This window comes from Leucopleurus acutus (genome assembly GCF_964270905.1).
Source record: "Leucopleurus acutus genome assembly, chromosome: 9".
NCBI classification, from domain to species: Eukaryota; Metazoa; Chordata; class Mammalia; order Artiodactyla; family Delphinidae; genus Leucopleurus; species Leucopleurus acutus.
In genome coordinates, this window is record NC_139144.1 from 19279293 (window position 1) to 19292591 (window position 13299).

Here is a 13299-nt window from a genome sequence, read left to right on the forward strand (position 1 = left end):
TTGACTTATTATGGGGGAGAAGTATAGAATTATTCATTGCTATGAATGGCATTTTTTAATAAAGCATCATTGTAAATAATTCATTTTTATTATGTCTGAACATCAGTTGGGTACTAGTTGGTAGAATAACAATGACCTTAAATTAGGAAACAAAAGAGAAAACAACAGTTCCATATCTTGTTGAGCTCATCTTTGGTTAGTTTTTAAAAGAATAGTTTTTAGTAGTTTTCAAGAACTAACCCAGTTAGCTATATAGAAATTGATATTATTTGTGGCATATGGATAGAAAAATATGATTTTAAGAAGATCCCATATTGAATGTATTGTTACCTCTATTGCTTTTGCATTTAAAAATTTCATTCTAACATGAAGAATTAGCATTAACGCTTTTTTGGTAAAATTATTTGAAATAAAGTAAAAAATTTACACATTGTGTTAAGGGCCATCATAAGAAAAATAAAAATATTTCACCTTTTCATTGAACAACATTTAAATAAAAAATTATCTAAGCTTCTCATTCTCTCCTTTAAGCTGAGATCAGTAATTGCAAACATATTTGTGACTTGTTTTTAAAAGTTGAACTTTTAACATAAATGTTAATTTGGTTTACATATTATTTAACACTGAAAAGCTACTAGAGGTTATCTGGTAAATATGAATATTCTTTGTTGTAAACCAGTGGGTGCACTTTTGTATGTCTGAAAGATTATTACAGGTGGGCAGAAATGCTTGTTAATAGTTCCAGTGTCAAGTGTAGAAGTAGTAGCAGTTTAGAGGGCAACATTATAATATTTGCTATTTGTTCTTTATTTTGTTAGATTTCTTATTACAGAGAACAAGAGGGCATGAACGCAGTTTAGGCAGATTTATTAGAAGAATGTTTTTAAACTGAGTTCTTTGGCATATTTATAGACTTGAAGATGAAAAATATTTAGAACACAATGGATTTTTCTTAACATGAAGACTTTTCTAAAAATAGTCTAATTTTTATTAAGATTATAAAGCTAAATATTAAAATATTTATGCTCAGAAATCCAAGTACAAAATTATTTAAAATTTTTTAAATGAATATATTAGGAGATACTCTGTGCTAAATATATTTGTCGAATGAAAATTTTCTTAATGTCTTTATGCAATACTAATTTCTCTTTAAGTTTTCAAAAAATTAGTCTTAATTGTTTATGCTACATTTTGTCAAATTGAAGCATTTCTTTAATTCCATAAAAGAATACAAAGTAAGGCAGGAGGAAACCGCTTCTTTGCCAAGATTTGACATTATGTCAACATAACATTATTATCAGAAATATATCACTGTTAAATTTGTCATGTAAACCTCAATGAATTCCTGCTATTGCATGGTTCTCATTTCCCCAAGGGATAAGGTATTCAGTAAACTAAATTGGATGAATTTCATTTATTTACATAAAAGTGGTATATTATTGAATTGGTTGTTTTCTTCACAGTCCAACATTTAATTTTTAATTATAGAAGACCACCTAATGAAAACATGTTTCTTTCAATGAGAGATTATTATTGAATGACATAAAAATTTTTTATTTAAAAATGAGTTGCTACTTGATTTAGTGAATACAGTATGAAAAAACAATAAAGAATTGTCCAGTTAACCCATTACAAGGGAGCAAGTATTTGCCTACTTTAAATAACTTATTGCTGTGTTTCAGGTACAGTGATAATTAGCACTCATCAATAGATTATTAGATTATAACAATTGGAAAATACTTGCGTGATATGAGATTCTCAAACCTGATATCTATAGTTAGGATTAGTAATTTCACAGTTTTCTAACATGAATTGGGGATTGGAGGCAAAATGCTTTAAATTTAATTACGTGGTGTAGAGTAAAAAAATTCACAAGATTTATTGCCACTTTAATGACTTTGAGAGTTGAAAAGGACTACTATATTTGGAAACACTTGGGAGCTCTGAGAGTGTAGGAACATTGTGTAAATTGTATGACTCTAAAGTTGTTATGTTTCTAAAGTTAGAAAGAGTTGGCTTTTCTATAATGACATAAAGGCTTTTTTTTCCCTTCCTTGTATTCAGATTTTAGTAGTTAACTTCTGTTATACAAAAAGGCTGACTTGAATAAAGTTAGGATGTCTGTTTATTTTAATGCACTGGTTTTTGCCAGTATACTGTATTTCCAGAGCATTTGGGTTAACTCAACCAAAGTGAGGAAGGAGGAAAGAAGCCTTAGTTTTCTTCCTTCCTTTTATTGTCAGTTCATTTGTATATTATAGGCATAGTGCCCTTGATCTTAGAAAATCAGTCTCTTTTTCATAATAAACTTGAATTTCAGAAGTTTCCCTATCTTGATGTGCATATACACGGTTGTTTGTTTTTTGGTTCTTGAATTTTAAAATCCTGATAAATCCTACAATTTCCTCCATTCCAAAAAGGATAAAGTTTCATATATAGTTCATTATTTTTGATGAATCAAATATTATAGCAAGTAGACTATGCTAGAAAACATAATATAGTGGTATAGAAAATCCTGGGTCATTTTGGTTGCTTGGAGCCCATAATTTTGCTTTTTATGTTAAAATGCTATTCCAGTTGTTAACATACAGATATAGTTTGTGGCTTAGAAACAATACACTTTATAAAAAAAAAAAGCAAGGATACCTGTGTCAGTTATATTTTAAAGTTATACAGTGTTTTAAGGCTATGTATTTATTCTTTAGAAAATATGACTTACATAAATATCTTCTGTTGGACATAATATTGACAAAATATACACATGATATTACCTTAACAAACTGCCATGCAACAAATACATTAAGTAATGAAGAAATTGAATATATATGACCTAATCTAATCTTGACATTTACATTGAAAATTTACAACATAACCAGTACTTAAAATGTTTTTCTTATATTTGGCAGTAATTTTTTACAGTTTAAATTTAAAACTTCTGAGTGTGGGTTTGGTGAAACTTAGCCTTTTCCCTAGTCTGTGACAACCTGAGGTACTAAACATTTTTCTCTAATTTCACTATCTTCAAAGGTAATTTTTTTGTTTCTTTTAGGATCTATCCAAGAGTTGTGTATTACAGCATTATTAGGCATGGGATCAGCTTCTACTATGGAAACAACTCGCTTTTTCATTTTACTTTTCAAGACCTTTTGAAATTTTTGTCTAGTAAATGCATATAATAGAGGATGAAATATAGTTGTTCCATAACCCATGACTAGAAAACACAACCTTAATTTTACTAAAAGGTCACTTGGGCCTAAACATAAAATGGTGGTATTTAAAACAGAAATTGGTGTCCAGCAGAGAAGAAATGTAGAAATAATCAATAAAGACATTTTGAAGACCCTCTTTTGCCTTTCTCGTCGTTCACGGTGTCGTTTCATAGCTCGCCGGAGGGCAATTATTACAGAGACTGAAGTTCTGACACCAAAGACTACATTTCTCCCACCACTGCTTTGTGACATGTCTGTAGTCTCGTGTTGTGTGGTTAGAGAAATCGTCTTTTTCTTTCTTGCTTTCTTCTTCTGCCCTGTTGAGAATCTTGTGCCTATTCGAATATTGAGGGCCTGAAGTATTTTGCTGTATGTGATTAACATTACTATGACAGTGAAAAAGAATATTGGGATCTGTACTAGCAGGTGATAATACATTCCCAGTTCAGTGTAGTATTCATTCGTACTGACACACAGAAGTGTCTTGTTTTCCCATGTATTTCCACTTTGAAGGCTGAAAAAATTTACCTCAATAAAGGGAATCAGGAATGAGAAAAATGAAAAAATCCAAATGGATATCATTAGCATTACAGCTCTGCCCATTGTCAGAATTCGGTTTGCAGGCTTTACAGAGATGTCATATCTGTCCAAAGTGATAGCAAAAACGTTGATTGCTGTTGAGACACTTGTAAAAGATACACAGGCCTCATGGAAACAGCAGATGAGAGCAGTGTTACTCTCCAGTGAAAGCAGAAGAATAACTATAGTTAGAGGAATACATCCCACACAAATGATTACATCAAGTACATGAAGATTCATCGTAATAATGTTACTGACAGAGTTGATTAAGTTGGATTTCATGCAGTAAAGTACCAGTACGGTGAGGTTGCTGCCAAGTCCCAACACAATTTCTAACATAAGAAATCCGGTGAGAGACACTTGAAAGCTTAATGGATATGATAGTGGTTGGTACATATTGGTGTTGATGTCATCAATGTCATCTCGCACTGTAATGTTAGATTCAGACTGCATGTTGATTTCCAGAATGGGAGAAAAACACATTCTTTTGGAGCAGTTGGTTTTTTCCCTAGAAAGTGAAATAGAATAAACTATTTGATATTTGGCAATTTAAATGACGTACAAAACCTGTGTTCTTTGTAAAAAAATTTTTTTATTGTGTACTTAGTTTAATTTTTAAATTTATAAACTATTAATGGAAAATGTAGAATTAGAAAACATCAAGGTTTGCATTGTTTTGATGTAAAAGGAAATTGGGTTCCCCATTTGAAGAAATAACTGTACTGGGGATTGCTCCTATATAGTTCAAAATTGTTTACTAAACTAAAAAGGTTTTCCTTATTTGGGTTTTTCAAGGTTATTATTTGAGATACAGTATATTTTTGTATAATAAAACTACCCAGTATGCAAAACTAATTTTAGCCCAGTGTTTTAAGATTTCATTTTAAAATGTTGTGAGTAGGTGGAAAATAAACGCTATTTTAACATGTTGTAGCACAATTAGTGTAGGTATAATTATTCCCATGAGATTTCAAATGAACAGGACAAATGTTTACTTAAAATGACAAATGGCACAGAGCACTAGTTTGTTTTAAACCACTTTGTCCGTGTTCTTGATTGAAATTCATATTCAGCAGTCAACAGTGTGTTTGGGGTTATCTGGAGTTATTTCCCACTGAAGTAGGCAAATGATAAATATTTCATATTTCTCAGTGAAAGTGCTCACTGAACTTTATAACAATCAAACTTATAAAAATTGGAAAAAAAAGGACATTATTTTGAAGTAAAACACCACAGACCTTAGTAAAAGAGCACTAATCACTCTTATGAATGAATGATTTATTTTGTGACCACACCCTTTCATATCTTGTAGAAGGAGAAAATTGAAATTTAATATCATATTAAGAAATAGCCATTTTTAAGGTGGTTTAAAAGAATGCATCAGTTGATTTTATTAAACAGAATTTTTAAAGCAAAAAATGAAATTTTAGGGAAAAGGAGTGTCTGAAGCCCATTTTCTGAGGAATCTATTAAAGTTACACATTTCCTGTGAAACCTTTTGTGTAAATCACCCAGTGTATATCATTTTGAGGAAAATTAAAAGAAAAAAACCAAACTTGCTAATTCATGTATATCTGTATTTTAATATATAGAAGTTTAGAGTAATTTATAAAAATAATGTCTGATTTGCTGGGCTAAAATGTCAGTAATTAGTATATTTAGTTAAAATATAAAATCATACAACCAACTATATTTCACATTTCAAGTACAGCATTTTGCCTGCAAAATCATAACAAATTATAAAAGCTAATAATTTTCAGAACTCATGTTAGCCTTTCACTTGATGTAAACTTTGACAAGTTTTAGAATATAGTTTTATTTATGCATATTATTTTAAAGGTAGTGTTTCAGAAACACAAATGCTAACATTATTAATTTCTTTTGAGCTTACTAAAGGCATATATTTGAGTAAGTGAAGGTCTTAGCGAGCATTGAAATCCTATAAAAATGGAAAATTTTAAAGTGTGCCAAATTTTCTGAACTGACAGATTAAACATCAGGTCTTTGTCACATCAGTTAGATTTAGAATTAAATAAAGCAGGAGTGTCAATTTAGATGATAATTAAGGAAAATGCATCTACTCTAGAGCAAGATTCTTTTCTCTTGTAAATGTTAAACAGTGTCGTGGGGTGCATGCATCTTCTGACCTACCTGTTTGCTGTTGCCTTATGGGCCTTTTGGCTCACTATAGCAGTTTTTCACAATATGATACATGATGTCATTAACAGATTTGGACATGAATTTTTACCTGACAACAGTGAAGTAGCTGTGTTTTATTTCATGTCTTGTAGGAATTCTTTCATTTTTCTCTCCAGTACTTCAACTGCATGAATTGTGAGATTTAGTTGGCTGATGAATTTCTAAAGACCAGTACAAAATACTTGTGTTTGTTTTGCCTTAAAAAGTCACGACTGAGAGAAACTTCCTCAAATGAAAGGAATTGTTTCCCTTTGAGAGAATATGTGATGATGTCTCTTTATTTTCCAGAACATGTGAAAACAAAAGAAACATAAGGTTTCTAGCTTCTAAAATGTACTTAGACATCCTTTTGTTACAAATGTAAATCTGTTTCTATAGCAGTCCTCATTATTTTGAAATGATTTCTTGGTCACATAACTTGGTTATAAGTCCAGTCCATGTTCTCTTGATAAAAACCATCTGCTATTTAATTTGGTTTGTTTTCATTAGAAGAGGATACATAATTGGTCATAAAACTCAGATGGAAAAATCCTTTAGTAATATCAATTGATACGAATATCTGAATATTTAGCACAGAAAAATACTTGCTAAAGCTTCATTTAGCTTGCTGGTAATGTATATCATTCTCTTGGCAATCCATGTTTCCTTGTTTCTTCAAGAATTGGTGGCTCCACAATTTTGGTATGTTAAATTATAAACTCCCCCTTTAAAAATGCTCACCATTTTGTTTTCAGGCTTTTACAGTTATATTTTCATTTTGTGGCTGTTTTATATAGCATCTTCTTAGGATGGTTACTGTCGATGTGTTATATCCCAGCAGTAACGTAGACCTATATTCTCTGGTTTTAACTCCTTAATGTCTTAAAATCATTGTTGCAAGAATATCCTGCAATTTGTGGTTCAGACAGCTAGGGAGGTGATGGGTCAGATGCATTCTTCATATTGTCAGTTGTAAATACTGAATTAGCTGCTTTGGGCCCTTGTGAAAAAGAAAAAAAAATGGTTAAGGAATAGGGTTCCTAATAATTTCCTATTAATTGAAAGTTACTTTAGTTGTGTTTGTTTAACACCATACACAGTATTTTTTATCAAAGTAAGCAAACTGTATTATTAGAGCCATAGTTATGCATAAATTTAACGGTTTCTTTAAATATTCTCTTTTCCTAACAAAGACTGTAAGTATAATATTTAGTAATAGAGTTAACATTACAAATATTACCATGAAAGAAAAGCTGTATTTTTTAAACCAATTTCTGCTCTCATTTTAGAAGTTAACCTGTATTTTCAGAGATTATGAGCAATTAGCATATATTAAACATACTGTCATTTCCTCTTATCTTTATAATAAATTTTAAAGTATTTCCTGCTGTAAAATATTGTTGCTTGCTTATCAGCACATGGTTTGAATTTTAACTGATTAAAACAGATTCCATGATAAAACACTATAAATTTCCATTGATGAACTGTTCATGTAATTGAAATGTAAAGGGTGATGTAAAAGGTGACTGCAAATTAAATAATTTTCAATGAACATGCCCAATAATAAACCTAAAATTGAGTAATAAATAATAGCTAAATAGTAAAACTGATTCTTTCAAGAAATATAAGCATTTTTTGAACACTTCAGAAAGACTACTGATGAAATTAAGGATATTCAGTATATCTGAAGTGACTTAAAAAGCTGATATCTGTCTTCAGAGTGATTCAACAAAGAATATTCTTTGTATTTAACATTGCATCCTAAAAAAATACATTTAAAACATATCATGTCTTAAAATAAATAGATCTAAAAGATACATGTTTAGCAATAAGTAGAATTAAGCAAATAAACTCTTAAAATTTAGGCTGAAATTTTTCAAAGTAATTTTACCCCACTATGCTGGTTCAAAAGCAGCTGAATACTATAATAAGGAACACATCTTACCTCTGCTAAAGATTTGATAAATTCTTGATGTAGTTGAAGCATTTCCAGTTTTGATTGATTCATTTTGTTCACTGGTTAGTAGAGGACTGGGGGAAGAGGGTCATAAACACCTCTTCGAAAAAGACCTTAATGAAAATGTGTGTCTGTACTGTGCCATTGTTTCAGCAGTACTGCTAATGTATGGAACATGTAGTGCTGCTTGGAGGCTGCTGCAGTCTCTCACTCTTCCTACTGTGGAATCAATAAGCATCTGAAAATACATAATGAAAGTAATTTAACATACTGAAGGCTTCTTGTCTCCAGAGACAGCACTTAGATTCAGTCTTTCTAAAAAGGAATGGCACTGCTTTTCAGAGGAAAGCCTGTTCTGGGCAGCTTTTGCAGAATGACAGCCTACCTTGTGGCTTCTCTCCACTGCAGAGAGATGCAGTGCGTTCACTAATTTTGATTGGTCAGTTGTATTGGGCTTAAATTGTGCTTCATATGTATAGCAGGGATTCCCCCCCCACTGTTTTATATAAGGATGCTTTTTTAAAAGGCTGTAGTTATAAGTGGTTGTGTGTTGCTCTTAAATAGAACAGGAGTAAATTAGTCTTTAAAAAAATGCGTATTCTGGTTTGTTGTTCACTTTTGCCAAACATTAAAAAGATATAGGGTGGTGGTGTTGGGGGGGGCAAGAAAGAATTACATAGTAAAATGTATATATTCTTTTTAAAGCCTCGGATAATTGCACTTGAAAATATTTTAGTTGTATATATGTTTTTTTGTTGAGATTCTTTGTTCTACAAATAGAAGGGCACTGCATCTTTACTGTGAACCACATTGAATTTCAACTAGTTTGTTTGTATTCAGGTCATCTTCTCTGTGTATTCCAAATTGTTGTGAACATCTCAAGGTGTTAAATATTATTATGACTGCAGTAGTCATTCATTCAGGTATTCATTCATTCATTCAAAATATTAATAAAGCTTGATTTAAGGTGATTACACCCTACAATTTTTTTTTAATTCCACTGCTATTAGTAGAGTCTCAGTATGAAAAGATTTAATCATGTGCATTACTTTTGATATTACTATTCAGTCTTCACCTCTGGTAACCCGTGCTCAGTAGATACGTACCGATCATGTGCCATCATATTTTATTTCAACTGCTGTTTCTGTTTTTAACATGGGTACTTTTAGTGGATTGCTATACTCTAATGCTGTATGCTAATGTTATTGGGTAAATATATTGGTAAAGGAAAAAGGAAGTTAATTACATGTCTTCATAAGTTACAAAGCTAAATTATTTTAAGATATGCTGTCAAAAGAATTAAAAACAATGGTGTAGATAACAAAATATTACTTTAAATTTAAATTTCTGTTAATTTTGGTTACTTATGAATAATTTTCTATTTTCAATATTGAGGAACACATTGAGGAAACCTTTTTCTTAGACTTGAGTATATAAAGTGGCTGGATTCTATATCTCTTAACAAAACAGAAGTCATTGCAAATCACTGAATTATTAGAATATTGATTACCTATTTCCGTTATTTTAGGAATGTTAGTGATGTGCATTTCTTAAAATATGTGCTAGGTTTTAAATTTGTAATTGAAGTTACTGTTTATAATTTTGAAAATCAGTATACATTTTAATCTTCCACTGCTAATGTTTAAGCTGCACAGGGGGCTGGCTGAATAGTATATGAGCTGTGAGTTGCATTTCCACAGAAGTTGAGAGTAATGTGGTGGAAAATTTTGCTGTGAATTTCTACAGTTTTCTGCAGAGCTTTGGGTGGCAGGGCTTTGATAATGATAAAAATTAAAATATTGTGCTACTTTTCATGCATTTTGAAAATTGGAGAAAAGGATCTTAGAATGCCAGCCATGCTGAAAGGTGTGCACATGCACACATATAGTGTTGTTTGCAGCTTAAAACTAAAAGTAAAGATATCAGTTGAAACTTGTGGTAGAGACGAGAAGTTATTAACATAGTGAAATACGTATAGTGCTTTTCTACCAAAGAATTCAAGTATTTGCTTACATTTATTGTCAAAATATCACCATGAAGTAGAGGAAACAAAGGCAAAGAAAAGTTTAATGACATGAGAAGGTGTAGGTTAAGTTAGTCAGTCTAGGTAAGTTAGAAGTCTGCAAACCCCCTTCTAACTATATATAGCTGGCCCTCTCTCTTTGGAAAATTCTGAGGGTAGTTTTGACTTAAAATTGGATGATTTGGGTTCAGTCACTACTTATTAGTTACATGACTTTTGATAAGTCAAGCATTCTCTGGGTCACGATATAGCTTTGACTTTTTAAATTGATGTTATATTTCTGTGTTTTGTTTAGCTCTCTGTGAGACAGTATTTCCAAGTTATACTCAGACTGTTTTGAAAAAATAAATTCTGGGATCTCTGTAAGACATAATGACAGCAAGAAAGTTCAGGTCTAGACAACACCTTTTATTCCCTGTGACTTGTGGTTAGGGATACACAAGATATTACAAATAATGGTTACTTCTTACTGCATACAATGCTTAGTGTATTTTTCTTTTTCTTTCTTATTTTATTTTTTGGTCGTGCCATGCAGTTTGCAGGGTCTCAGTTCCCCGACCAGAGGCTGAACCTGGGCCATGGCAGTGAAATCCCCGAATCCTAAGTACTACCAGGGAACTCCCCTATAATTTTCTTTTTTAAAACCACAAATTGGTTTGATGATTATAAGGTTCTTTGATCTCTTAGCAGGATAATTCTAAATTCCTTTGTTTTTAACAAAGAAGAAGATATCTAAACCCCTTGAGTGAGAATCAGATTATATTCTTTTCATGAAAAAAATTAATATCAAATTATAAACATCAGAATTTACAGATTCTTACTTCCATAGCAACAGATTTTCACAATTTTGCATTTAATATATTTTGTATTCATATAGGATACTAATTTTGAAAAATGCTGTAATTAGTGATTTAAAACCAAATGTTACAAAATCATTTTATAGATTACTTATTAATTAGTTAATAATAACCTGGGAAAGCAGTTTAAGTTTCCTAATAATAACTAAGCAACAGATGTGAATCTAACACTCACATATCTCTATTAAAATCCCTCTTCCCAAGCTGTGTTTTTCTTTAAGTTAAAAACATTTTGAGTTTTATTTAGTTTAGGAGCTAAAATTCCTGATATGGGAGTCCTTGACTTTTAATTTTATATATTTGCCTCCTTAAGTTTGGACAACTTTGAGTATGAGAGAGTAATTTACTGTTCACATTTAAATTTACTGTTCTTATCAGATCATTCTTATCTAGCTTGTGTCTGGCTCTAATGCTACAGAATTTTTGATGATTTTGAATTTGTAAATAAAAAAACCTCAACTTTGTGAAATATTGGAATTAACCACAACTGACAGTGCTTTGAAACTATTTGCAAAGTATATATGCGAAAGCAGTTTCTAATTGCTGAAAAATCACTTTTTAAATTGTATTGCTTCAAGAGTACTTTTTCAGTGAATACTTAACATAGCTAACTCTCAACTCTTTCTGATACTAGAGGCCAAGGTAGAAAGGATTATTTCAGTTTAAAGCCAATTCAAAAGTTTCATTTGGCTTCTCAACTTTAAATTTCTATCACAACAAATGTTTTACCAGAAAAATAGAAATGGACCATCTGCTGAAACCTCCCTCAAGTGGGGAGTAGCCAGGGTAGTAGAGAGTCAACAATATTGGTGATTCATTATCTATAAAAGAGGATAATTGAAAACTGATTATAATTGGATAAAGTACATGCATCAGAATTGTATGTCTTAACCGAAAAACTCCAGCATTCTTCCCCATCCTTCCCTATCTCACCTAAGTTGGGCATTTAAAATTTTTCATTTTTATTTTTTACAGTATGTGATTGTAAGTCATTTGCCAGCATCTATTACAGCAATAAATACATGGCATTTCTTTCCTTTTTTCTCATCTAAACCTCGATTTTGGACCCTGTGACTATTACTACTTAATCTCCGTCTGTTGTCCTACTGTTGGCATGTTGTTTGGGGCCCTTGTCCAAATTATTACGACCCATGACCCTAATTTTCTGGCATGCTCTTTTGACTGCCTTATACCCCTTTTTGCATTTTTAAATATTACGGATTTTGTTGATGTTTTTCTCATATTTCCATCAAAGAATTACACACACATGTTTATGCTTTTTTTTCCCACATTGGTTTCTCTTTCTGTTGCTGCTTCATTTTTCTTATAATTCTTCTATTGTAGGTTATTATGCAGGATCAAATTCATTTCTGTGTTCTGAAACCAAGTCAGCTGATTAACTAGATTATATATTTAACAAAGCTATGGCAAATCCCTTCTTATGTGCTGTTATGAGTCCTTTGCTTATTTATTATCCTTGTTTATTTTTAGTAGAGAGAAATATTGATACAATTATTTTTTGTATATTGACCTTGTATCCTGCAACTTCACTAAACTCGTATATTAGTCTTGGGAACTTTTTTTGTGAATACCATGGTATTTTCTGTAAAGACAATTAACGTTGTCTGCAAATAGAGACAGTTTACTTCTTGAACCATGTGTAACTTTTATTTCTTTTCTTGCCTTATGCTACTGTGTAGGACCTCTGGTATTAGATTTGATAAAAGTGTGTTGGGAGAAGCATTCTGCCATGGGCCCTGAGCATCCCTGAAGGTCCTAGGGCATGCTGGGGATTGCTGGGCATGCTAAGAATGAAAAAACCTGACTGTTCTTTACCTGGTCCATTTCTCAGGGTTGTGTTGGAAGCTAGCCACTTGGAGGGATGCAATAATAACTCCCCAAAGAGCAGACTTGCTTCTGCTTGTTATAAAAATGGTAAATTGTCCAGCACAGTGTTCTTTGGCTGTGATGCAAACCTACTGTATCCAGAGTATCCAAGCAGGTCCCTCTGCCAGGAGGACCTGGATAGGAAAGTGAACTGTCAGAGTGACATGATCTCTCATACTGCTTGCTGTGTCTTCTGCCAGTATACATGACAGAAACAAGCTAGCTTCATAGCCTGCAAATAGGGTAAAATCCTAGACCCTTCACGATTTCTGACAATATTGGCAACAAAGACATGTTGACTGATACATGGCTTCCTACAAAAGAGAAGACAAGGGCCCTTGTGGGCTGGTTTAGAGAGCATGAAATGCAATAGCAAATGCTCTTGTTTAAGTGGTGGGCTAGTAGATCTTTTACTGACTTACGTGTTAATGAGTTCTTAGAGGCTAAGCAGTTAAATGAAGCTGCCCAAATGGTACTATGGTTGTTGCTCAGGCTCCAGGCTATAGGAAGAAATAATGTAATTACATCTGTGAGGCAGCAAGCCTCTGGGCCTCCATAGAAGGCAGTATGACTGTAGCTACTGAATCAAGGGCTCCCCGGAGCTAAAAT

At 32.1% G+C, this 13299-nt stretch overlaps 2 protein-coding genes across 4 annotated transcripts in view; one reads left to right on the top strand and one right to left on the bottom strand.

Annotated features, from left to right (window-relative positions):
• COG5 (component of oligomeric golgi complex 5) overlaps positions 1-13299 on the top strand; it is a 282510-nt gene that overhangs the window by 70857 nt on the left and 198354 nt on the right. The gene's annotated exons all lie outside the window — the stretch shown is intronic.
• GPR22 (G protein-coupled receptor 22) lies at positions 2646-4286 on the bottom strand. Its single transcript, XM_082846507.1, has one exon. The coding sequence runs from the start codon at positions 4269-4271 to the stop codon at positions 2970-2972; it is 1302 nt and encodes a 433-aa protein (XP_082702633.1). The 5' UTR covers positions 4272-4286; the 3' UTR covers positions 2646-2969.